This window comes from Patiria miniata, unplaced genomic scaffold (genome assembly GCF_015706575.1).
Source record: "Patiria miniata isolate m_02_andy unplaced genomic scaffold, ASM1570657v1 HiC_scaffold_5, whole genome shotgun sequence".
Lineage (NCBI taxonomy): Eukaryota > Metazoa > Echinodermata > Asteroidea > Valvatida > Asterinidae > Patiria > Patiria miniata.
The window spans coordinates 35,185,753-35,213,400 of NW_024037072.1; the positions used below are offsets into that span (position 1 = coordinate 35,185,753).

General features: G+C 40.7%; 1 protein-coding gene across 5 annotated transcripts in view; it reads left to right on the top strand.

The window, feature by feature from the left end:
* Positions 1-27,648, top strand: part of LOC119740426 (fibrillin-1-like) — an 86,634-nt gene that overhangs the window by 16,566 nt on the left and 42,420 nt on the right. For 3 of the 5 annotated variants that reach the window (XM_038215729.1, XM_038215726.1, XM_038215728.1), the window contains exons 2-10: positions 8,151-8,221; positions 9,120-9,359; positions 14,622-14,789; positions 19,399-19,461; positions 19,777-19,902; positions 20,849-21,004; positions 21,414-21,479; positions 26,276-26,407; positions 26,943-27,068. In XM_038215729.1, the coding sequence (XP_038071657.1) occupies positions 8,151-8,221; positions 9,120-9,359; positions 14,622-14,789; positions 19,399-19,461; positions 19,777-19,902; positions 20,849-21,004; positions 21,414-21,479; positions 26,276-26,407; positions 26,943-27,068 (1,148 nt within the window). Of the gene's footprint in view, positions 1-8,150; positions 8,222-9,119; positions 9,360-14,621; positions 14,790-19,398; positions 19,462-19,776; positions 19,903-20,848; positions 21,005-21,413; positions 21,480-24,291; positions 24,395-26,275; positions 26,408-26,942; positions 27,069-27,648 lie in introns of those variants that run through there. The other 2 variants (XM_038215727.1, XM_038215730.1) reach the window with 2 other exon arrangements.

Consider the following 27,648-nt stretch of genomic DNA (forward strand, 5'->3'; position numbering starts at 1 on the left):
TAGATACTGCTATTCAGTATCGTCACTCAGACGCCAGATTCTTTGTAATTTCAATTTGACATTGATTTGCGAAAAAATTGTAAAAAGTAAATTAATTTTTTTAGTGAAACAAGTGTTTCAGTCTTGGGCAGTGCTCTTTATTTGACCTCATCTGATAAACGTTTTTTCAGAAGTTCAGTTGATAATTTCTTGCGTGCCACCAGATTGTTCAATTCTAGTGAAAACAATAACGTGCAATGCATGATCCACAATTGAACTTGAAGGCGATAAAGTGCTACATGTTTTTGATTTATAGATTACTACAATTACAATGGGGTACAAGGTAAGACATGTCCGGTAATAAATCTGTCTAGATGCCTGGTCGTGCTGGAAATCCTTCCACATTGTCATCTGATTTGATTTGTGTAGGGAATGCGCCTGAAGTGACAAGAACGATTTCCACGTTAAGAATGTCAACAAAATACATTCTTAATGAAGTTGTGTGGTGATGTGCAATTATACGCAACTCAATCTTATTAGACTGCCAGTTGTGGCATAGATTGATCGGCCACCTTAAAACAAGATATGTGCAGATGAGTGTGGACACATTGAATGAGCATCTCATAGTCTGCGGCGATGACCTTTGAGCGTTGACATCACACAGATTTGACGACCAATCACGGCATGCTGATATTTTTTAAAGCTAGATTGGGACCTGCTGTCTCACAGCGAATATCGCAGTGATGCAATTTAAACGTCCCCAGTCTTTTGTCTCCGTAAAATGTAAGACATTTATGTAACTAATAGGTATCTGAACAATCTAAAATATGATTGAACATTGTGCGAAATCCGGCAGAGTTTGCACCTTTAAGTAGGTTTATAAGACAGTGCTACGGAATACAGTCATTTAATTCCTAGGAATCAGTAACTTAAGCATGTCAGATGAAAGATGATTTTGGTTTCCTTGATAAGAACACATCTGCTCAAAATGTTTGTTTTTTTCGACCGGACAAAATCTTTCTGAGAAAAGTTCTTTAAAACGATGAGTGTTCTTCTTACATTGAATTATACTGTTTCCTCGTTTGTGGTTTCCGAGTAAGTGCGCCATAACCCCTGGGGTCATGCAGGCGTAAACATAAACAGGGAATCAATGCCGTGTTTGTTTTTGTAGAGCTTAATAATGTGACTTGTGCCCGCAAGGTCTACGCAGTTGAAGACCCACTGACTGCATAGTGCCAAAGTGGTGCGCACATGCACACATTTTCTAAATCGCGCATGTGCGATAAAGTGCGCAACACCTCTGGCTAAAACCTGTTCAGGTTAGCTACGTAGCGGTGCAGTCAGCGATGAGACATACTTGAGCATGAACCCAACTTAAGTTTCCTCGAAATATGCAACGGGCGAAATTTTCCGAACCCTGAGATTAATTTACACGCCTTGATTTGTCAATAAAGGAGACCAGATTAATCTGTCATTGTATCTGCCATATTGAATTAAGCTGGAATTTGTTGTAGAGATTCGGTCCTTGCATACATCGAGTGATTGTAAAGAGGGTCTCATTCCGCTCTTTGATGACACTAATCCAGTCCAACCATGTTGTTGTAAGGTTGACTGAGTCCCGTATCTTCGCCAGGCATTTCAAGGCCCTGCCGCGCTCCGTACACCACGGCAACATGCGCTGCGAAGATAATTGAATTCAACCGGTAAATGTACGGCGTTATTACCGCCCGGTGAGCGGCAAATTTCTGGCTACCGGTGCTGGACACCGCGGCATTCCGCGTATCGGAAGGTTTCAGGTTATTCGCCTCGGGGTGAACGACATAGCGATAAACATTGTTACATTTCTAATGGTTGAATCATGAGACAATTGAATTGGACAAGTATGGCGTCAAAAAAAATACTGTTCCCGTTTCACTTTTGCTAAAATGTTCGTTTTCAAGGGGATTTTTTTTAATGTTTCCTTAAAGTTGGTATATACGTGCTTTTTCAAAATTTCGATTTTCTTTTCCGAACGAAATTTAAAGGAATATAATGTCCTGTAACAAATACATTTTCTTGTTTGTTTTTGCAGGCCTTTATACAGTTTTAAAAATTGGTTTTAATTGGTGCTCTCCAGCTCAGAAATTGCGCATACTATTCAGAACGATATAGGAGCGTCCCGCTCTTAATTCAAAAGTTGAAATTAATAAATTCAATTAATTAATTGATTACTTGTCATGGGCCGACTTTTGTTCGTGCGATGTCTCATTGGAAGCTCATAACCATTGAATTCAATTTGAAAATCAATTTTTGAAGGTGCCACACCCATAAAGTACGTATACACCAACTTTAAAAGTCAGATAATGTCCCCTGTATTGAATATACACGTGCAGGGCATCATGTTCAGCTGTTGCCGCAGTGCAAAACAACCCTCAGAGCAGTGACCATAATGTGTTTTTTTTGTCGCAGCGAAGTCATACCTAAACCGTCGTATAGGATGCGGACCGTTAGGCGTTTGCTTTTTTTTTTCTCCTGCAGAAGTCGGCGTCACATTACCATTACACGATTTGATTTAAAAACAAACCCGGCTCAACTCCCTTGAGACATCCGGCAAGGGTGACGTCATTCCCTCACATAATCCACGCCCACCCCACCCCACAGGAACTAACCCTGGAACCTGAGCTGCTTTACTGTGGAGAACCACTCATTACACAATAACCATGAATGTGGCCCCAATCCGCAGTGGTAAGCAATGAATACTCAACTGTTCCCTATATTAAAGGGATCATGCAATGTAATGTTTTTAATGCAGTCCCTGTAAATACACCTTGGTGTCCCATTTAATCTTCTTTTCAAAAACCATTACAATGCGCCGTAAAAATCGGCATATATTTTCCAGTATGCATAATAATGCATGTCTACATTTCAGCGCGGATGTGCGATTGCGGTTGCCCCCCCCCCCCGCCCCCGGACATCAAAAGCAGGATACGCTGCAGTGAGCAAACTTTTCTCACAAATGTTTTCAATGAGCACATTTTGGGTTTACAATTTTAACAGAAAACCCCTCAACTGAATAGTGTCTTCCCGAAATGACATCACAGCAACAGCGCCCTCATTTGTCAGGAAATCTTTGGGACATTTTAGATGTTTTAAAGAAGAGCACTTTTCAATAAAATTAACCAAAAAGGGATGCTAAATAGTTTTCATACATGTAAGAGGAGTAGAAAGTTGTACAAGATATGTTCCCAAGTAATATTCACGTCATGAGCCCTTTAAGCATGCATGGTCAGTCTTTCAATTGAGCAACATTGAAGGCCATCATGGCTGTTGTGGATCTCCCACGCACAAGTTCTGAGAAAGTTTATTACGTAATCATTCCGTAGCGACATCATTCTTCTTACCTTATTTCTCGGAATGGAATCGATTATGATTTTACATCAGCGGTGTTAATTTAATTTGGTATGATACTGTCGAGAAAGTGGAAGCTGCAGGAAGCTATATATCTGATCTTGAAGCAGCTGAGAAATAAATCCTATTGTCTAAATCTTGCGCACTTTTCTGTATTGGAAAACAGACCGTGGTTGTGCCGATTTAACATTGACTCTCTCCCAATTACAACATTATACACATAATGTAATACCCGGCAGGTTATATTGACAAAGGAAGACGTGAGAAACGAAGTTATACTTGAGCTGATGAGGTTTATTCGGTTGACGGCGATGCTCTTTGTCTGTTTTCTAGATTCTATACTGCAGCAAAGGCTATACAGTTAATGGACATTCCAATCTTGCAGCCATATATCTTACAGCTCTTCTTGCCTTATTAGGAATTGCTCACTAACTTTTGAATATGAATTATACAGGATTGAAAGTGTTTGGTCCACTTGGGTGTGGGGGTAGGCAAATTAAATGAACAAGTGGTTTTTCTAGTAAGTTTTCCTAGTGGTTTTCCTAGTAAGTCCATGGGCTGCTTCCGGTCCAGCCCAGAGTCCACCCATGAGGGCATTGTGGTTAAATTAGCCATTCCATAGATGTGGCTCATTACCAGGAAAGTGTTTCTGTTCCTTGAAGGACAACCCGAACAAGATAATACAGTTAATATAAAACGTGATATTTTATCATGGGTGATAACTTATACTTTACTAGTGGAGCATCCGTTCGTTGGAGAACTGGGACCCAATCAGTTCTGAATAGCAACGCACGGAGCGCTTACAAACGGCGTAGCACAAAACCTTTATGCCGCAAACCGTCAAGTCGGTGCTCAATATTTTCTGATTATTTTGTTTCCCAATATTTGATTGTCATGCACACCCTTCGTCAGCTTCGTCCCCGTCAAATACATATTGCCATAAGACCTTTTCGAAAGAAAAAGTTGTTAATGTGAAAACATGTACAACAGGTGTCAATTCCCTTCGTGTATTTCCCATCTATCGTTGATTTATGCGAGCGCTGTGTTTATCGCTGTTTCCGTTACATAAAATATGTATCACATGCAGACCCTGTTTAAATATCCTACTTTTTTATAACATACGAAACCGAATGGTAAACACTTTTTTTCTTCTCAAACTTTTTGTGCCGCCTTGTCCATCATGATTTGTGTTACGTATGGGAGATGCCAAGTCACGTACCGACAGGGAGAAAGTGTGTCTGAGGGAGACTGAAACCAGACGGTGGGGCGAGAGAGGTGATCTTGGAGACACGCGCAATTTGCCACTCAGGAAGTCGATGACGTGACGAATCCATTGGCGGGAGTTGTACTAGGTCTGATATGAACTGGTACCTATCCCAACCCACCTGGTACAGTTTTCAAGTCAATCAGATGTCAAATCCCAGCTATGTGAAAAGTAAAAGGAGTTGACGATGACAAAAGAATGCCGTTGTCACTGTTTATTTGGATAGCTTTCGACCTGCAGGATAACTTGCCTTCAACTCAGCGTTTAAATGTCGGTACTGAGAAATGTGAATAATTATGACTTGTAAAGGAAGTTTCCCCCGCCCAACATCGCCAAAATAAGCCCCTATTTCCCCTTACCATTGATTCAACATCAGTTTGAGATTTTGGAAAATTCAGGAAATCAAATGCATATTTTAACTTGTTTGGTGAAAGTTGTTAGCAGAGACAAATGGCCATTCTTCTCTAGGCCGAACGCCCGCGCCGCGTCTGGGCGTTCCCCATCCGTCGCCCGGTAGCACGGTCAGTCGCTTCATCTTTTGCTGGTTTCTCTTTTCATTGGCTGCAGACGGCCAAGTGTATGCTGGCACGGCAAAAGTGTGACTCATTCTTCATTTGAAAAATCTATTTATAACAGGTTCGTCTGTGTCGAGATAGAGTGAAAAAAATTGACAAAAGACATAATGAGTCACCAGCAGGAGACAAAACCAGACGTTTGTTAAATTCAAACGGGAATGACAGCTGTGCCTGTCTGAAAAATATAACTCCCAATAGGGAATGTGATTCTACGAAAGGCATCCTGCATGTCAGTGTAATATTTGGGGTACGGCCGCGAGCCAAACATTATGCACCATAGGCTACAGAGATATGAACCTTCTATCCTGAAATTATAGTCCGTGTTTATGGTATAAATCGAGGACACACACGTGCAACATCATCGATGAATTGGGGACAGGAACCAAATCGAAGACAACCTCGATTAGAAAACGTGTACTAAACCAATGAGAGCTTTTGCAAAAAAATTAAGAGTATAAACAAAGGAAAAGGGAAGAGGAACAATAGAATATCCTCGATTTACACCCCCCAAAAAAAACCTGTGTGAGTTTGTCGTGGTTTGAATCTCTTCAAACCTGAACCGTCTTTAACAAGCTCCGCTCTTTTTCAAACTTAAGAAATATATATATTTAAGTTTAACATTAACGAACTGTCTGCCAATGCGTTTTTATCGCCCATGGGCCATGATTCATTCGGTTATAGGCTGTTTGGTCTTTTGCAGACCTTGCGAAGAAGGTATTTATGGTGCTGTTAAATCATTCTGACTGGTCCGTCTGGACTTGTATATTAAATGGTTCATGACGTAATTGTTTGATACAAACGCTTGATTGGTTGAGTGGCTCTGGAGACTCTCGGTGGCAGCAAACAGCTCGGATCATTTCCCCGTACTAGAGAGTCATTTGGTCCTTTTCACCAGCATTCTTGAGCCTGCCAGTGCACGTTAAGGCTGCATCAGTCTTTGTGCCAGTCCTTTGTTTAATGACACACGTTCTAGGAACGAGGAAGGTGGCCTATCTCCATCATAGTTACAGGTTGAACTGATTATACTGATATAAAAATCTCTCTTCGTTTTTCAGTGTTTCAATTTTGAAAGCGGGCGTTGTCATCACTTGTTCATGTCGTCTGATGTCAGACTGTACTTTCCAACTAGGTGACTGGTTGATTATGCAATTGGAACTTGCTCGTTTGTATAGGCCCATTCTTTAACATCAGTTTATTGCTGATTTTCGCCGGTTTTGTACACTACAAAATGCAACACATATACTGTAGTTGTACACTTTGTGGAGAAGTCAGTATAAACTTGTCAGTGTAAGAAGTGGAGAAACTAAGGCACATACTTTGAATCCAATGTAAAAGAAAAGGCATGATCATATAAAAGATCTGATTAATATGGTTGATATATTTTCCACCAATTTATGGCTGATGATTACTTATTAATTACGGTTAATGATTGATATTTGCACTATACACTTGTTGAATATGATCATACAAATTGTATACACCTTGCTCTTTTCAGCAAACAACGTCTTTGCTACATGTGGATGTATACTCGTTATTTGGATCAAGTAAAAAGGTCACAGGCTCCCAAAAGAAAAGGTCGCAACAGCTATATTTGATTATCTAAACGGAAAACGGGATGTAAGGGCTAATGATCGCCTAAGGTAGTAATCATTCTTTACCAAAATTCCATAGGTGATTGTTGGTTTGTTGCAGGCACTTTTTGAAACCAACCATGAACTTGGCATGCTCATATTACAGCCGTTACATGTATCTTAATCGGAATGAAAATTGGGGGGCTACGGGTGATATACAGTAGACACTGGTATTCCGCCCATCTGTCATCACGGCAGCAAAGCTGGTTTCCCGTTGTCGACTCTGCAATTTCCCCTGGTACTCACCGTCTTTTCATCGGGTTTCTGGTAACGTATTATGAGGATTGCGTGAACTGGTGATCGCGCCGAACCGCCACCGGCTGGCTCTGAAAGCTGACCCAGGTTTGAGAAATAACAGGAGTAAACCCTCCCAACGGAACTGGTTATGAGGCGGTTGGAAATTAGAAATTAATATTTTTTTCTGCTTGAACCTTAACTTCAAACACGCGATACGATATGTGTTCCTGAAATATGTGATCCAGGGTGTTTTATGAAAATATTACAGCAGTAGATCTATTGATTGCAGTCCCATAAACATCGGTTCTCCTGATTTTTCATCTATTTTTTACTTACTACCAAAAGAGATGAATCTTTGAAATTTTCAGATGGCTAGGTCGATTAGCTTTATAAATTGTTTATTAAAAAAACCCGGCTATATTGCTACTTGACGATATTCGAAAACATTTTTTTTGAAAATGAGAATTAAGTAGTATTTTGTGTAACGAGCTAATATACGCTTCAATATTGGGTTTTGCCCTTCACCTGCGTATAAACACTGTATACTCAGTGTGTTACCCCCCCCCCGAGTAAAAGTGAGAAAAAAATATCACTTGGGTGGGACTCGAACCCACGACCTCCTGCTTTCTAGTGCGGACGTCTTACCACTCGACCACCGAGCTACAGCGGTGGGGTAAACACTGTGTTTATACGTCGGTGAAGGGCAAAACCCAACATTGAAGAGTTTATACATGTCAAGGTAATACCGGTAGACATTTCATGTGAATTAGTATGCCAAGCGCCAGTCTCAAAGGACCCGTACCGTCTCATCTTGGCTGAAAGACAAGGATTAAAAGGGTTCCAACCCGTCCCTGTGGTTGCCATGACCCCTGGATTTGCACTGCCTTCTCGTATCCTGCAGATAATGTGTTTTGAAAGTCACGCAGAGCGTTGGAGTTACACACAGACGTCAAAACTCAGTCGCGTTGATTGACGCACAGGGTTCGCATTCCAAAGCAAGAACTATTGATTCGTCTGGTAAATGTCTCCAATTTCCAACACAATTTTTGTTAAATTATTATGTTTTTATCTTTTCAGGCCAAACGTATGCGGCAGGGCCTGCTGTACAGGGTGGAGCCTGGACGCTAATACCGGCCAATGCAGTCGTCGTAAGTTCTAATTTGTCCCATCTCTGTCAAGTTATTAAACTTGTACATTATTGTATTCGAAGCCCAATCCTCAACAAGTTGTAGACAGAATAATTACTTGGCATTGTGGTGCATTTGTACAACCAACAAACCTTACTAGTTCTGATGGAATACAATGATCTTTATATTGTGAAAGTCTCTCAGAGGCAACGTCAACATAAATTGTGAGCTTATTTCTGATTTTACAACGCGCTGCATATAATTTCCGGTTGGGGTTGGACATTATGGCAAGTGCCATGAGCTCCCATCTGTTGTGTGGCGGATACTATAGCGGTTTACAAGTCTTCTTCATTCATTCATTTAACATTTTCCCGCGCAATATGTTCTGCTATATTACCATTAAAATGTTTTTAGTTAGTAACTTTTGAGCCTCTTATACAAATTGCGAACATTTTTGTGAACATTTTGGTTATAAGGTACACACAGAGATTTCCGGTAAGGAACCGCAGTCCGCAGCTGTTACCAACGCCCTTCTCTATATACCTTATTCACGAGAAGCCATTTTGGTCGTGTTCCCTGAATGCATTTTATAAATTGTGAACTGTTGAATTGGATGGTGCCAGACTATTTATGCATTCTAGCCTCAGTTTCAATTTTCTGTTTTAAATGTGGCTTAAAACATTAGGGTGTGTTTAATCACAATTTTTTTAAATTATTCATCAGTCCGAGAGCAGACTGGTTATAAATTTGTAATTAACTTTATGTCATTGCTTTCATTTCTCTTTGCTAGTTCCAAAAATGAAGATTTTACCTGGCTTCCATTTAATATGGCCGACTCGTGAATAAAGCCCATGCTACGAGCACAACTTTTGACCAATGTGATTTTAAAGGTTTTTTTCTTTCGTTTGACCATCTTCAGCTCTATGTAATTGTCTGAACGGTGGCTTGTGCATCAGACCCAACGTGTGCCAGTGTAAGCCCAACTTCCGTGGCTACTACTGCCAGTCGCGCGTGGTGAGCGCCTCCACCACTACTCGCTACCGCCCTGCATCCTCCACGGGAAGCAGTGGCCGCTTCTCCGGCAGCGTCAACAGCGGGCAGGTCGTCAGCTCGATCGTGAGGGCGTCCTCTACCATCAACTTCGGCCGACCAACGTCCGGTGGGTGTATGCAAAAGACTTGTGATAGAGTCTATCACAAGTTGTGCGTGTCTCAGTTGTAGTGACAGCCATTCGTGAACGGAGGCAAAGGCTAAGCATTCCTTTGTCATTGTTCATCACCTGTTGTTTGTTACATGACATATGATTTAACTTTTTATTCACTTGATTGCAATACATGGCACATGTACATGTATATACATTTTCAGTGGTAGGACCGACTGCTTTCCTTGCCAAAGTTATATGTTAGCTGTTTATGGTTGCACAACTGAGACCCCTTGGTTGCAACTGGGTCCGCCCGATAGTCCGAAGGTTTATTGATCCGAAGGTTCGATAGTCCGAACGCACAAATTTCCCCTACCCGGGGGTTCAATACATGTAGTCCGAAAATGAAATAAGGTTCGTTGATCCGAACATTTGATGCGATAGTCCGAAGATTTGTTAGTCCGTGCTGACCAAGGACCCCTTGTGCGGTACTCGTTCATTGAGAGAGGTATCCCACAAGTGAAATTTATAGAAAAATGGTTAAAAGGACAACAATGCACCTACCCCACAAGCGCTTCCCATGATAGCGTCCGAAGGGTCATTGGTCCGAAAGTTCGTTCGTTCGAAGGTTCAATGGTCCGAAAGTTCGATAATCGAAGGCTCGATAGTCCGAATAGACGATAAGGTTCGATAGTCCGAATTGACAGCATTGAACATTATTGCCAATTCGGACTATCGGACCTTGTGTGCTTTCGAAATAATGAACCTTCGGACTATTGACCTTTGTTTTCGTTTCGGACTATTGAACCTTCAGACTAATTAACCTTATTCTAAATTACGGGACTACTGAACCTTCGGATAAATGAACCTCCGGATTATCGAATCTTCGGTCAAACGAACCTTGGGACAATAGGGTTGTCTTGGATTGCAACAGTGGGGCACAGGCACTGCTGTATTATCTATTGCGACAAAAATTCACATTATTTGTCCGCTGAACCGTCTCAAATCATTGCCGACAAGTAAGGGAAGTTATTGGAAATTTTAGTGGAGAGAAAGAAGTAAACACACTAACCTTCAACGTGAGGTCAAAGACCTGATGTGAATTTTATTGCTTTAAAGGAGTGAAGTTGTAATCGAGTCAAAAACCAGACCTGAAATAAAAAGTCAATCAAAATTTCAGTTACTAGACAGGTGTCAATAGACTTTATGCGTAGCAGCTATCTTAGAGGGCAATGCCTTTGTTTTGCTGGGATACGCACGAGAGACCCGTTTGTGCATTCATTGTTACTGCATTAAACTAACAAAAGATGCTCTCTAAATGGCCGATCTACATGAGGTCTGTTAAGGCACGGACATGACAAAAGGAATAACTTTGTCCAAGCTCACTTGAATAGCTTGTGACTTGACTTGATAACGGATGACTTGCGATTAATTTAAAATGTCTTGCGCCTGACTCGACTATACTCGCTGACTTCAGACACGGGGTCACTGACCTGGCTTGCCCTTTCATCTAAGTACAAACTTCATATCGACACTGGACGAATTAGTCAGCATGTGGTGGGACCTACCGGTGCTATAACAAGTGCAAGTCAGAATATCAACCGATTATGACGAGATTTGCTTTGAACAAATCTGAGACTGTTTCCGTTTAGAGGGCTCCTTTTTTAGAAATATTTGTCGGATAGGACGTGCAGGCATTGCAGTTTTCAATGCACAAAAATTGTACTAACGTTTCGTACTGGCGAATAAATAAATTATCAATATTTATCAGTTCCAAAATAACTCCAGGCTCTCTCCAAATTCATTCACTTATCCGCTGAGCCCGAAAGGCTACGAATTCCCCAAGCCAGTTAGGTTTACCAATGTATTATTCGTTTCTGGCGGCGAGTTTGTTGATGATATTTTTGGGGGAGATTTTCTTGTCCCCCTACTAGATTTAAGATTTCAGATAAGCTACAGATACATTATATGGCTCGTGGGTGTTTCTTCAAGTATTCCGATTTCACGCCTGGATAAGGTAGACATTTTTGGTACTAAAAAAACTGCTAGGAGGTTTGCTTGATTTGGGTCGCTGTACACTTTATTTTATGAGCCTCACCTCGCAGCTTCGCGCCTGTAGATTATGGGATTCCTGGAGAAGCTGGACCTCGGCCAGATGCAAGAAATTGCGTGCATCTCCGGAATTCCCTCCTTTGCAGTCACAACAGTCCGCCGTCTACAATGTCCCCAGGCTACACCGGTCAGCGACGCGGAGGGACCGCCTAACGTTCAGGTGTTCGCACGCTGGAACGAGTCATATCGTCACCACCGTGACAGGCTAATCTCATCTCGCCTATAAAAACAACTTTCGTCCTGGCAATCATCAGCGGCAGCTAGTTTGACAAATTGCTTTCTTGGAGGCGTCTTGAAATGGAATGAAGGGAAATTGAAGGCTGCTCTCCATTCTCTGACAAGGTTACAATTTCTGCCGTCAGCAATGCTGTTTTGTTTTTGTTTATAAACATTTAACGCGGCTTAAGTAACTATGTTAGCATACCTTGGGCAATTCATAGGAAAGGGAATGGGAATATGCGAAGCATGCATGCGCCGATTTTTTTTGGGACAAAATATCTCAGTTTTAAATCTTACAACAAAGTCTTCAATTAAATTCCATTCTTAATGAGCACGGGTCGAGCTACATGTATTGGTGGAATTTGGGTCTCTATTTTGAGAACTTTGATAATAAATTATCCTTTATTTTATTTGTTATAACACATTTAAAGTTGGTATATACGTGCTTTATCAAAATTTTGATTTTCTTTTCCGAACGAAATGTAATGGAATATAATGTCCTTTAACAAATAAATGTGCGTGTTTGCTTTTGCAGGCCTTTATACAGTTAAAAAAGTGGTTTTAAATGGCGCGTTCCAGTTTAGAAATTGCACACTATTCAGAACGAATGAGGAGCGTCCCACGCGCTCTTAATTCAAAAGTTTAAATTCAATTAATTGATTACTTGTCATGGGCCGATTTGTTCGTGCGATGTCTCATTGGAAAGCTCATAACTTATGTAATGCTAGAACATTATCAATTCAATTTAGATTTTTTTTCAAGGTGCCATACCCAAAAGCACGTATAATTTTAAGGTAAAACTGTTTATAGCGGCTATACCTTTAAGAGCATCCAATTGGATATAATGCATGGTAACCTTAAAGGCAGAACATTTCAAAATTGCCTAATTCGTTAAAAGTTAAGGCAAGTTTAGTTGATGTAACATTACTGGTCATCAAAGTCGAACTACTCGCCAATTTCTTCGTAGCTACTCGCCAACTCTTCGCGACCACTTTCGCAAATCGTTGTTGGAAGTCACCCTCTAGTGAACCTGAGTCATAGCCATAATCTGTCAACGTATTTGGCAAGCTTTGAGGTAGTGCGACATGCAAGGGTTGTTCTGAAGGACAATAGGGTCCCCCTGGATTTGATGACCTCGGGTCATTGAACTTCAGTTTAGGCCTGATTGTTCATCAAATTAAGTGTATTTTTGTGCACTACATGTACATGTACACCGCATAAGTTTTAATATAACATGATAGTAATTATATCATTTTAATACAACGCCTGAATAAATCCCCGTCATCTGATTGGTGGGTTGTTGATCACATGTTTTTAAATTATTCGTCCCAACGCACAGCGCGGCAGCACGCCAAAATAGAAGTTCCATTCAACGGTAAATGGAAGTTCCTTTGCACTGTCGCGCTTTTGGCGGCTCTGACCAATCAGATGACGAGGATTTATTCAGGTGTTGTATAAAACAAATAATAAATATTTCACATTCGTGCTATGGAAAGAAGAATTTCATTCGGTGACAGATGGAATGTTCCATTCCATTCGGCTTCGCCTCGTCGAATTGAACATACCATCTGTCGCTTCATGAAATTATTCTCACCATTGCACTCACAAACTCTCATTATTTTTTATACCATCGCGTGCACGATCAGACTAAAGAGCCAGTTCATGTCTGTTGGTAGGGGCGGACCCAGGTTTGGCTCTAAAGGAGGGGGTTCAGCTGTCAAGAGGGGATAGCCCTTTTTTGCCTGATTTTCTGATTATTTTTTTCGGGCTATGCAAGGGGGAGGTTATGGCCCCTACCGTTCCCTTCCCCGTAGATCCACCACTGGTAGTTGTTGGATTGTAAAACCTTTTGACAAAAATCGACGAGTCTGGTCGGAAAGAAATGGCAGAAGTTATGCATTGAAATTATGCCCTTAGTTATAATCGCGTGACATTTTACCAGTTGTTGTTTAGTCGTCTGTCGATCGGTGACCCTCACCCCCTTTCCAGTGTTCAAACAGTTTTGCGAGTCAGAAATATCTGTTTTCTACCAAACAGTTCCCTAAAGGTGATTTGCCAAAACAAGTATGTTTTTCCTTCATGAAACTGGCATGGCATCACGCACGCGTCTCCGACGTATATCGCCTTGATCAGTCCCCGACGGAATTGGGTGCAATCTCGCTGTCTTGAGTTTGTTATCCTTCAATATACCCGAGGCACAGTTGTTCGATAAAGATTCCCGTCTTTTTTCCCCCAATTTTTGTGGCCGGGAAATTATTCCTTGGCGTGCAGTTTCATCCTTGAGGAGGCAATGCGAGAAGGGAGGAAGCTTATCATTGGGGTCTTGGTATGGCACCTGTGGGGGACCAAACTACTTCTCAGGAATTTCTCGGGTCTCTTCATTCAAATAAGGACAAGGAATGACAAGCAAAGGCATTTCTCTATTCCGCATTTGACGGTCTTTTTAATACGAATTCTTAGGATACATAACAAATGGGATGTATTTTGCAGTTTAGTGATTTCAGTTTCAGAAACTGAGTTGACTGATAAACAGAAATTGAGAGCCAGAAAACTATTGACCCGATTTCCCGTTTTGTGGTACGTGGTGTTCTGATATAAGTTAAGCCCCTTACGGTCTCTATTATGGTCGATCATTAATTTAAACCGAATGAAAAAAAAGACTATAGGTATGACATATTGCACGTCCAGTGAATATGTATTTTGTTATCCAAAGAAGCTTTCATTTGAGGCGAAATGTAACTTAAAACTGTCTTATTCAAAAATCCGACTGAAACAGGGACATTCATTCTGATCGAATAGATCGAGTTTTCACTCGAGTTTCCAAGGGAGTAATTCTTTTTCTATTTAAAATGAAAGAGATTTTCACCCGTTACACTCTGTAGAAATATTGTATACATGCTCTGCAACATGAATTCCTGAATTTATTGGGTTATTCTTTTTTTTTATCAGGGGGTTCACAATTAGCGCGATACACCATGCGAGGACCGTGTTTCAGACGGGTGAGCAACAACCAGTGCCTGGCCCCTCTTAGCGACGACTCCACCCTTCACGATGACTGCTGTGCTACGCTGGGTGAGGCGTGGGGTAACACCTGCCACATATGTCCTCAACAGTTAGGTGAGTTTTGCTTGTAAAACCATTAGCGCTTGGTAAAAAGTTTGATATGAATAGGAGTATAAATAAAGTCGACATTCCCGCGCAAAACTGAATTCCTTTTTGCTCGTATGCATTTTGTGCTTGTGTGGCTCTGCACTTAAAGGTACATAGGATCTAGTGGTTTCCGCACTGGAATGCTGTTATTCCTTGGTAGTCTGCCAACTGACAGGAAAAAGGCTATAGACCTTTATCATGCTGCCACAATTTCAGTCATGTTCCCTGTATCCAATAACAGTACTGAATGATAATGTGTTTTGTGCAATAAGGAACCAGACTATTTTTCCTTCCAGCCTCGCTTTGGTTACGTTGATTTGAATGGGAAAAAAATCAAGATGGCCGCAACATGATAATGGTCTATAGGCACAGGAGTTGACATTTCCATGTTCATGTAGCTAAGTGTAACGGGTGGCAAGTCTTCAAAATCCAGCCTGAGAAATATTATAGACCCTTTCGGTGCATTATTCAAGTTTGTAGAAGTTTGAAATCAAACCTGATTTCGTACTGACGCGTTTAGATACCTTGTTTCCTGAAATTAACTTAGTTCACTGTCCTGTGAATTAAAACTACATTATATTACTACATTAACCTAATGTCAAACCAGTTTTTATACTTATCATTAATTGTTTTTCCTTTCAAAAAATGTTCTGGAGCACGTGCCTCTCCATTTAAGTAAAACGCCGCTTTCTTGAAAAGTTCGCATTGATGCACTGGATGTCTTTACAGGGAATTCCTCGCTCCGCAACCCCTGTTAAACAAATCGTAGTTTAGGTGTCTCCACTGGATGAAATTTCGGAATTAGAAAACATAAGATGGGGAGACTAATCGTAAAGACTTCTCAGTGACATTTTGAGATTAGTTGTGACTCGTACGAGAGCTGAAGAACCTGTCACGCCCAGACGGAAGTTGCCTGAAAATGCCGACATGCAGGCTCAAAATAACGCAGGAAATGCCAGCCGCCGGTCTAGGGTGAATGTGCAGAGATGCGCAACAAAGGAACCAGACCTCCGATTCCTCTTTCCGTTGAAGACAGTTTGTAAGCTTGCTGGAGCCGCCAAGCAAGGGAAAGTCTTGCCTAGAAAAGCTTGCCAAGTTTCCTCAAAAGGTCAAAATGTCATTTGCTTCTAGGTGGAATGAAGCAATTACAGTCAAATGTCTTGTTATGAACATAATAAAGGGCCACCATAATGAACTGGGAGTGCATGCCATTAAGACTGACAGTACGTACACGTACGATTTATAATTTTATTACTGTGATGAGTTTAGAACTCAAGAAAATGTTCGCCAAACTGATGATTCTAAAACGGTTTCCTAAATGAAAAAAAAAAAACCAAGAGAATGATGTTTTAGGGAGCTTTCTTAGAATCGGTCTGGAGAAAAAAGAAAGCCCTTGGGTTTAGTTTTACGGAAAACTCAATCCACTTGGTTCATGCGTCAGGAGAATGTTGCAGAAAGTATCACTGCCCTAATGTGACAAGCCCATTAAACTTGAGGTTTTAAGCCGCGTTTCCGTGATTATGAAATCTGCATTGAGATAAGTATGTTAGCATTATCTTATTTTTCAGCACACTTATACAGGAATCGAAAGCATTAATTCGTGCTTGATAATGAACCAAACTTGAGGGCGAATACAGATGAGGTCTGGACTGTTGTTACAAACAAAATTGTTCAAATTAAACAAAAATTTGACAATTCTGAATTCTACAGCGCGTCCCAGAATACCCGCAACTTTGTTTTTGCGAGACTCTGGCGTCGGCGCGGAAACACCTTACCGCCATTATTTTATACCATTTTAATGCATGCTTGGAATCTTAACTTTATTCGTGGTGTGTGTTGGTTTGATATTTAAAAGAGTTTAGAAATTATTTGTGTTCAAATAAAGGCATGTCGAAAACAAACTCAACCGATTTCAAGGAAAATCGATGATGCGGTACATCAGATGCAAACTCGAGTCACACTTTGAGCGCGCTTTTTGAAAAGGTACATACTTGCACGTGAATTTCAAAAGAGATGCAGAATAACAAAAACGAAGAGCAATATTGTGATTTTATTTAAGGTGTAGTCTACGTGGACCGAGAAGAATAGGAAAGCACAGAAAGTAAAAGGCAACGAGATCGTCACATCGTAAACATGATGAGCCATTTCCATATTAGAAAAAATGCGCATGATTGATTTTCCTTGAAATCGGTTGAGTTTGTTTTTGACATGCCTTTATTTTAACACGAATAATCTCAAAACCCTTTTGAAAATCAATCAAATACTTAGCAGGGATAAAGTTAAGATTCCAAGCTTTAAAATGATATAAAATAATGGCGGTGCGTGTTTCTGCGGCGCCGCTAGAGCCTCGCAAAAAAATGTTGCGGACACTTTTGGACGCGCTGTATATTCCGCTAGCGGATATGAGGCTCGGAGTGTAATCCTTCTCATGGGCGCAATATCCAGCGACTCGCTGTCCCTGAAGTCGAGTTGCTTGATCTGCCAAGCTGGACAGATAATATATCTGTCATATTTCGATATGATTGGCGTCGTAAATTTGAAACATTTATGAGCTTGCCATCATTATTTAGTTTGTCCCTGAGGTAATAGCGCAGGAAAATATGTATCAATAAAACGGAACTCAAGGCCTAACGAGTAATCCTCAATCTTGTTTCCGAACAATTCTCGCTCGCTTTTAAAGGGTTCATGCAATGAATTTGTCTTGGGAATTATGTGGGCAACTTTCTCCTCTTAAATATATGAAAACTATATGACATACCTTTTGGGTTACTTGTATTGAAAAGTGCACTTCTTTAAACATGCAACATTTTCCACGCTTTTCTGGATAACTGAGGGCGCTGTTGCTGTTATGTCATTTCAGGAACACACTGTTCAGTTTAGGGGTTTGGTGTTCAAGTTGTGAACCCAAATTTTGCTCATTGAAAACATCTGTGAGAAAAGTTTGCTCCCTGGCTTACTGCCATGTACTGAAACAACGAATAACCAAAGAAAAGAAAATTTACAACAGCAAAATATCCAAAATTCTGGCAACTTGTGGTGCTGAAATAACTGTATCATTGAGAGGTTTCTGACTGAAACGACATCACACATTTGCTCATCAATAATAATGAAACAAATGATAATGAAAACCATTCTTATATAGCGCATATCACCGCTCTCATGAAATCAACAATTATACAAATTGAACAGATATATGTTTTGACCCGGGTTTTGAATTGTTCTGATGTTTCGGCCTGTTTGACAATATCTGGTAAGTTGTTCCATAGCTGAACTGCAGCTGATTGGAAGGAGCGGGAACCATAAGACTTAGTTTTAATGACTGGGGGTGACAACAGAGATTTATGGGAAGAACGCAGATTTCTAGCTGGTTTGTACTCCTGAACTAAACTTTGACGATAAACAGGGGCTATACCATGGATACATTGATATGTGAGAACCAAAACTTCAATATGGACATCTGCGTTAGCATAAAATTCTAAAAGGCACCAAAATACCCTTGAAACTTGCAAAACGAAAATTGTAAATTAGGTTAAATGGAACACAAAGGTGCATTTTCAAGGATTGCATTTAAAAATGTACATTGCATGGGCCATATCTGTCCGGAATGGATTGGATACGGTAACGGTCTTTCGGGTTTTCTAAAGTGGAAGTCAGCTGGTATGCGAAAGTGCAATATGAGGACAGCCTCTAAATAGAACTGCAGAGGCATGGAGGAAGCAATTTATGTCTAGACCCGAGACGACGATTAAGAAAATAAGTGTATCAGAGCCGGACCATCACCGTGTAATTAGAAACAGACTCGGCTGGAGAGCACCGATAAGTGATATCATGCATGTAGAGGAAGAATCAGTGTGCAATCAGATACGACGAGGAGTCCCTTGAGTTTGTACAGTTACCGGTACGAGTGTCCGTTGGTCCACAGGGCAAGAAATGGCCAACTACTCGAGCTCGTTATTCATGAGAGGAGGCAGATATATTGGCCAAAAGACTCATCACAAAATAAAGAGTTAGGTATAGACTGTACTCATTTAGAAAAAGAAAACAGTGATTTTGTGTGTGTGAGGTTTTTGGTTCAATACTAAGTCTGAAACGAGTAATTAGTGTGTCACTAACTTTTTAGTTGGTGGAGGAGTTGGCAGCGATTTCAGGCATTGCGTGGTGTAGAGTTCTGGGAAAAGTTCGCGGATACGTGCGATTTTACTCTAAAAAGGAGATGTGGTTCAAGCACTAGAGGTGTTTTCTCAATTGATCTCCGTTGACTCTGGTTACTCTTGTTCTGCGGCATTGCTGCGGACTGTTTCTTCTGCATTGCTGCGGATTGTTCCTTCCGCATTGCTGCTTCCGCATTGCTGCGGATTGCTTCTTCCGCATTACTGCGGATTGCCTCTTTCTTCCGCATTTCTGCGGATTGCCTCTATCTTCCGCATTGCTGCGGATTGCCTCTATCTTTCACGTTGCTGCGGATTGCTGCGGATAACGTCTGCATCGCTGCGGCGCGCAGCCAGTTCCATTGAAGCATGTAAGAAAGAGTACATTTTATTTGTATTGATTTCATCCTTGTATTCTTACATTTCAGGACGCGAAACACACTGCCAACGAGGTTTAAAGAAAGTTCCGGGGTCGGAGACAAGGTGCATGGGTAAGAATCTATTCTCATAAAAAAAATCGAATTAATCACACATTAGTTTTAAAGAAACATAAACTTGGATATTATAGCTATCGTCAAGGACCTCACAATCTTGCTCCGAGTTTTGAAATAGAAGTAGATAGCGGTGACATTTTGTAAGTTGCTCGATGTTCGCCTTTACTCCCTTTTTTTGGTCATGTCTGTAATAAAACGCAGAAGAACAAAATCTTCAGTGAGCGTTAAGATTGTCTTTTCTTCACAAACTGACCAGCTTCATTTTGGTGTACCGATTCGTTGATCTCCGCAAATTTTTGTTTCCTTGCCCAGATGTCAACGAGTGTTCTGCTTTCCACGATATCTGCATGAATGGCCACTGCATCAACACGCGAGGAAGCTACCGATGTTACTGTAAAACTGGCTATTCACTGGACCCAACCGGGACAATGTGCACAAGTTAGTATCGGCTGCATTTGTTGACGGAAAATTCCTTTAGGGCGGGGTTGTAGAACAGATTTGGGCCGGGACTTCACGTTTTGAGGTCTGCATTATTTTTTAGACAGTTTGGAAGAGTTTTCGATCATTTGTAGAATATGATTACCATGTCCCTTCAACATTAATAATCGCATTATTTAATTGAAATATGAGATTTTTATAGTGTATGGAAGTCCAAGCATGGTCCAAGCACACAGATTGTATAGTGACAAACCCAAAATTTGTCACCAGATTAGCTTATGACAACAGTAGTTTTTTCGACCGGCTGTGGTATGAATAGCGTGGGCCTTGGGGAAGGAGCTCTTTCTTTGGCCTTGGGGAGGGGGCTCAAACCCATGGGCGTCGCCAGGATTTTTCCATGATGGGACAAAGCAAATTTTTGCCCAATTCCTAAACTTTTTCACTATATTCTCAATTTATCATTTTTCCGAGCGTGAGCAGGGGAGCATTGCCCCCCCCCCCATCAAATTAACAGCAATATGGCTTCGCACCTCTTTTTCCTCCCCCCCCCCTCTTTTTTCGTTTTTTTCGTTTTCCGGGGGGGGGGGGGGGTTGGCAAGCGCCCCCCTCATGACGCCCATGCTCAAACTTCTCCGCGTGTACCACTGATAATTAATGCACTGATTTAGGGTGGTAAAGAACGGCCAAAGTTCTGGGTATATGGGCCCGAATGCTTTAGCCTGTTTTTTTTTTTTAAATAACCAGAATTGTGTAGTCAAGTCTGTGAGCACAAGTTAAATCAAGCATGAATCAAGTTACGAAAGATATAAACAATGATTAAGGAATGCATTTAAATAGATTCTCGCATGACTTGAAACTGTAGAATTAACTTGAGATTTACTATGAAGATTGAAGTGCAACTCTGAAAGTAACCGATTTCGTTTTGTAAACTCTCTACGGCACTCAGTGGACGCGAGGCGGACGTGCTTCCGGCGGGTATACGACGGCCGATGCCTGGGGTCCAGCGCCTCGGGACAGCTGACCACCAGGATGCAGTGCTGCTGCGGCGTGGGTGTGGCCTGGGGCACGACAGCATGCGAGCTATGCCCAGCCAGAGAAACAGGTGAGGAGTTTTAGGGCACCGTAACTATGGAGATGGGCATGGAAATTCTCAGCATTAAATCATCACGTAATTCATCGTTGACTGTCGTTTATCATTAAAATCACTTTAATAGATTGTTTAAAATGTAATTGGGAGTTGGGCCTAGAATGCATGCCACAGTTTGGTATCTCACTGAGCAGAAACTAATATTAAACATTCAACGAGAAGTCATAATATCTTAAAATCGGACTTGAAATCGGACTTGAAAACTTGAAACGGTAGCCTTCAGTCCCTTCTAATGTAGTTCAGATACAAATTGTAGGTTTTATAGTCGAAGGCATCTGTTTCAGTTTTGACAGTTGTTAGTCATGATTTATCTTCTCCATTAAACAAACACCAACATTACCAATGTTTCTTCTTCTTTTTACAGCTGAGTATCGTGCAATGTGCCCACAAGGTACGGGATACCATTACGCTCCTGCGGAGACTAGTAACGGTAATACATTTCCAGACTCCCCTCTCCGCCCCACACTCTGACTGCTCTACACACCACCTTTTGCCGTGTACATCACTATAGCACAGCACGCATGGGCCGTGTCCAGGGCTGGCACACGCACCCCATCTGTATATAGCACGTTCACCTCTTCTGCACACACTAAATTGTGACTTCAAAATGTGCTGTTTAAAAACAAAGTCGTGGCGTGGTTTTTGTCTTTTCCCTCTATGCACAGTAGTCCTGCACACTATACTCACTTATATCGCACTTTTTTCCCTGCACTTCATTTCAAAGCACTCACCTTTGAAAGTAAATTTATTGACCATTAAAGTGAGCATAAAACATGGAAAATCAATACATGCACCATAAAAAAGTAACTTAAATCATCACTTTAACCAAAACAGAAATAAAGTTTGCAAGATAAGTTTCGCTTGCATAATACATGTGTTCATGCAGGCTGTGCCTCATCCAAAACTATTAAACCGCCCATTGTGTCGCCTATACATGCACACTCCCAAACGTAGGAGTTTTGTCATACATTTCGTGATGATAGGCCGGCCTAACGTAACAGGGCCATACATTTTCACAAAGGGATATTTTTGCCTAAAGGCCTATAACTCTTACATTTTGCAATGGTACCTACAGTGAAATGAAAATAAGAAAAACGATGAAAGTTCTTATAGAAAGACACCAACTATCAATACAAAATTCTGAGAAATCGAGCACTGCACAACTGCACCTTTAGACCCCACCCAACCCGATAGGTATACCCTCTATAGCACGCATCTTGCATTCTTGACACCTGCGACCAGCTTGGTGCAGCGTGCAGGTCGTCTGGTACACAGTAGACTACAGACACGCAGTTGATTTGGTTTGATATAAGCATGCCACTAGGCCTAGATTTATGATTTCGGTAGCTGTAGATTGGACTTGCATGCCAAGATTGCAGAATCAGCTGTAACGGTGTGTTTAACAGTCTTTGATGTGTTTTGTTTTTGAATTAAAGAACGGTAAATACACAAACCTTTATCGGGGTAATTTTGACTTCAAAAAGGAGCATGATATGTTATCGAAGTTCTGCTTATTTAATTCGCTTCAGTTTAAGGGAGGCGAGGGGGGAGGGGGAGCTGGGGGTAACATTTCGCAATGCGACCACCATACAGGGTGAGTAAAAAAAACGAAACCCAAATGTCGGGACTATTGTTTTATTGAAGTTCTGCATGTAGCACTTTCAAAATCTAGGACATGAAAGCCCAATTCAAAAGCTTTCTTTTAGTACAAGAGTTCAGTGTTCTTTCAGCAAAACGAAAACAAATCACATAGGGATGTGTGTGAATTGTTTCGTTTTGCTGAAAGAACGCACACCTTTTCTTGTGGTCCGTGGACAGAACTTTAAAACGGTGGTTGTGTTTAAGATTCCGTAACTGGAAAAGTACATGAGTGATTTGAATAACCCTTGTACTAAGAGAAAGCTTTTGAATTGGGCTTTCATGCCCTAGATTTTGAAAGTGCTACATGCACTGAGCTTCATTGAAACAATAGTCCCGACATTTGGGTTTCGTTTTTTGTACTCACCCTGTAGAACTTTGTTACGTTGACTAGACGTTCTTAGAAATGTAACAGTTCTCAAACATTTCCAAAATGTACAGGAATAATATCAACATTTCCGACCATCAATTTCCCGAAACAATTAAAACAGTTGCATTCCCCCAGGCTCCCAAAAATTGAAAGTTTTGTATCTCCCGGGCTATTTTCGAGTTTCCGTCTGCGAAAACCCCCCAGATGTATTTAAATTGCTATTTTTATCAAGCCGTCCAAAAGTTTTTCACATTTGAATGAGACGAACAAAAAATCCGCCCACGTTCAAAGTTGGTATAGGCCTATATACGTGCTTTTTGAAAATTTCGATTTTCTTTTCCGAACGAAATTTAAAGGAATATAATGTCCTGTAGCAACTAAATTTGCTTGTTTGTTTTTGAAGGGTCTTTATACGGTCTTTATACAGTTTTAAAAATTGGTTTTAAATGGCAGGCTCCAGTTCAAAAATTGCGCACACTATTATATTCAGAACGAATTAGGAGCGTTCCGCTTTTAATTCAAAAGTTGAAATTCATTAATTGATTACTTGTCATTGCACGATTTTTTTTCGTACGATGTCTCATTGGAAAGCTCATAACTAGTGTAATGCTAGAAAATTAAAAATTCAATTTGAAAATCTATTTTTCAAAGGTGCCACGCCCAAAAAGCAGGTATACACCAACTTTAATTATTGATTATTCTGTGCCGTTCCCACGCGTATCTTTGGTGCGTTGTGGGCTCAAAAAGCACCCAATATAAAAACATATTTTCAGAGGGTTGGAAACGTCTATAATAAAAAGACGTAGTTTTTCCATGCACTGAAAAATACAAATTGAAACATCGTTGTGGAGAAAAGTCGAATATGATGAAGAGCACGGGTACAGCAACTTCAACTTGATGATACGTACGTCTGCATCTCCGTACACTGCGTATGTACTCCGTACTAGTCCTATGGTACTAGTGCGTACGCGCATTGTCAATAGCGCCACCAAGGGTTCCATCATCTTCCATCAGTAAAAAATGGCGGCCTCCTTGAACATGTTTTCTTAAGAACACGTCTTGCCTTGGTCTACATGTATTTTCCAAAGATTTATATATCATTATCAACTATCATATTTTTGGTATTGGTATTTCGGGAAGAATGTTGCAACCTGACGCCACTTTTGTTCATTCATATAATCTCAACAGCTCAATGAAGGTCAGTCATTGCAAAACTGTTGAAAAGACATGAAGATGAATCGAATCTGGGACTGTCAAAAAAAAATTTGCAATTTTTTTGGACGCGCGTTATTCGCGACGGAGACCTCGCCAATAACATTTCACTATTCATCCAGATTGTAAGTAAACCTTAGTACCGAGTACTTAGATCTTAATTACCAATCTGTACTTGTAGTTTACCGTACCTCAGGTTGTACAATCTAGTAATTTTGTGCCGTTTTGAGGGTGAAATCTGATGTTTTTGTTGGGTCGTTTCTAGCCCGAGTAACTAGGACTCTACGAATCGCCTTTTTTTGGACATGGTCGGGCGACAGTAGTAGAGTCCGGCGATCGTGTAGTGTAGGGCCCAGTTCCTATAACTTATAAGGGAACAAAATCCGCTTTAAAATTATTGGACCTACCAAACTAGTTCTAGTAGTTGGCGACATTCTCAATTAGGCCTAACATAACAGGTATGTCATAGATAGAGGGCAGGGTTTTGAATTTTCGAGGTAAATTTTGGGGTAAAATGACGATGACAGCGCGGCGACAACACGCGACCCAAAAATAAAGATGGCGTGTACAAAGTCTATGGAGAGTCAAGAAAATGTTGTATTTCCTAACAAAATTGAAAATGTTTCTCAGTCCCAGATTCATGTCTTATCATCCTTTTTGCAATGACTGACCTTCATTGAGATGATAGGCCTAAATGAAGCAAAAAGCGGCGTCAGGTTGCAACATTTTTTTCAAAAAGAAAATACAAAGGAAGTGGGCGGGAAAAAGGGAGGGATGAGAATTTTTTCCTTGTTACCCTCTTTGGATTCAGAGCATTCAAAGTTACACCTTGAACTGTCAGTATCACAAGTCCGATTAACTGTCTTCCCAACAAGTCGCCTTTAAAAAACAAACAACATTACAGGACATAATAATGGGGCACTAAAGACATATTGTAATGTCCTAAGGTTTAAAAGGGCAGTTTGTGAGTCCAAAATTCCCTGGACTGCACTAAGTTAAAGGGAATATACAACATTTGCAAACATCAAAAAACAAAAATACCGAATTATTATGAAATACCTTACTTAACTGTTACTGAATGACAGTCTAAAGTATCCTGTAAAATCATGGCACCTGGTGTGCTGTCATTTTCAAGAAAAGTGGTATTTTTGTATCAATTTCCAACGCTGGTCGGCCGGCCAGCATTGGAAAAACCTGACTGTTTTCCAACTACCTCCCCCGTTTTACCAAATTTTCTGTCCACATGTTGTTCGCAGTTGGTTACACGTCTGGGAACGGGTGCAAGCCAGTTAGCTAGTTTCCTGACCTTACAATTCCCCAAAGTCTATAAATTGCTCCGTTTCATCTTACATGTAAGTGGGGTCAGGGAACCCGACTTTATGAACATGATTGTTTTCTTGTTTTTCCAGCATCTATGAACACAAAACTTTTAAAAAGCTAGTGAAACAATATATATGTATAAAAATATTAACCCCCAAATCCAACAATTTCTGAAAATTGCAGCAAAAACAAATGTTGTATATATTCCCTTTAACATAATCTTCTCTAGACAATCTGCATGTCTACCATTCTCGGCATATTATTGAGATTTCTTCCAATACAAAATATAGCTGCTGTAAAACTCTTTCTCTAAATCATGCAGCTTTGCTTTAGAGCATTCTTAAAGCGCAGAGATTGATTTTAAGTGGCTTAATAACTTTCGCTCTCTTATTATTTTTTTTCTCATTCTCACTATTTGCTACTGTGTGTGAAAATCTGTTACATGTAACAATTTCATAAGTGCACACTATACTAAAGTTTAATACGTACTAGTGACTTACATGTATTGTATCATGTATTTTTTATCTTTTTTTTTAAGCGTTCCTCCTAGTTCATTATTGAAATTGGTTACAGTTTTAAAAAGAACTTTTTCTTAAAGTTGTAATAACCTTGAATTTTGACATTTGTACTGTTAAACTAACTATGTTTGTTTTGCGTTCTGTCTGTATTGTTTGCTCCGATCACAGCTATTGACACAAATGCATGCGCCGAAAACGGCCTACTTTGTGCACACGGTCAGTGCGTGAACACACCGGACGGGTACAAGTGCAACTGCAAACGTGGATTCAGAGCCACCAATGAAGGACAGGCTTGTGAAGGTCAGTCTGTTTGCCCATTAAATTGCATGCAACCTAAGAGAAGGGGAAGTTTTTTGGTCTGAAAGAATTTTTGGGGGGTTCGATTCATAATTCGTATGCTATAAATGAAAGCGAAGCATATTTCATGATCTCAAATAATTTGTTATCGTGATAATGCTGTTAAAAGTACAGTCCGTCATTTGTAATTTGTGCATTTTGTTTGTTTGAAGCAACAAAAGTCCTCAAATTCTCAAGAAGGGTGCTGAACAACTAACCTGATGAAGTTTCAGCTCAGTGAATGCTGTGTATTCAGAGAACACAATATTCTAGGATCTCGATTTCAAATCAAAAGTTGCTGAGTCATGTTTTGAATTGGGACTGAATTCAGCGTCCAAGAATTTTTCGCTGTGCGGCAACCCGTGGTCCGATTTTCATGTTTTTGGTATCAAAAGATGTGCAAGGCTCAAGGCTAAAAATTCGGAACAGCCCGGGTAGCGAAATTTTTTTTTCAAAGCAGTGAATGCTGTGTATTCAGAGACTAACTGATTCCTTACAGACATTGATGAGTGCCATGAGGACCAGGATGTCTGCCAAGGGGGACGATGCATCAACTCCATGGGCAGCTACTTCTGCCGATGTACCAACAGCCCGGGACTACAGCAGAGTGGTAACACCTGTAGAGGTAATTTATATGTCAACGTGTAACAAAGTCTTCCAATACCATTGAGAGATATTGACAACTTTGGACTACTGTGATGTGTGGGACATAGTGATTTTAATACTTGAAGAGTGCATGGCAGACTCGGTTTTGCCTAAGGTGGCACGATCCCGAGGGTTTTATAAACACCATGTCCCATTACAACACCAATGATTGCTTCCATCTGCAGTATAACACAATCTGTGCATGGACAGTACATGGCACTACATGACTTCTGGTAAGAGCTCCCTTCGTGGGACACACTGTGTACGTGCACTAGTTCTCGCGAGTATGGCGCAAAGTAGTCAGCACTTAACTTTATTCTGAATGTTGCGCAAACCTGTGTCATCTTCTATTAGGGCCAGAGACATGAAGACAATGTGTTTCAAAGGCCTGCCACACTCTCTCTTGTAACCAATGAGGGGGAACAGGGTGAGTCAGAATGATCTGGACCCAAATTAAAGAAAATATTTAAAATATGTAGCAACTATCAAAACAAGTGCAAATGAGCTATGTTATAGGCTGGTATTTTGGACATATTTGGTGAAAGTTTCATGTGTATCAA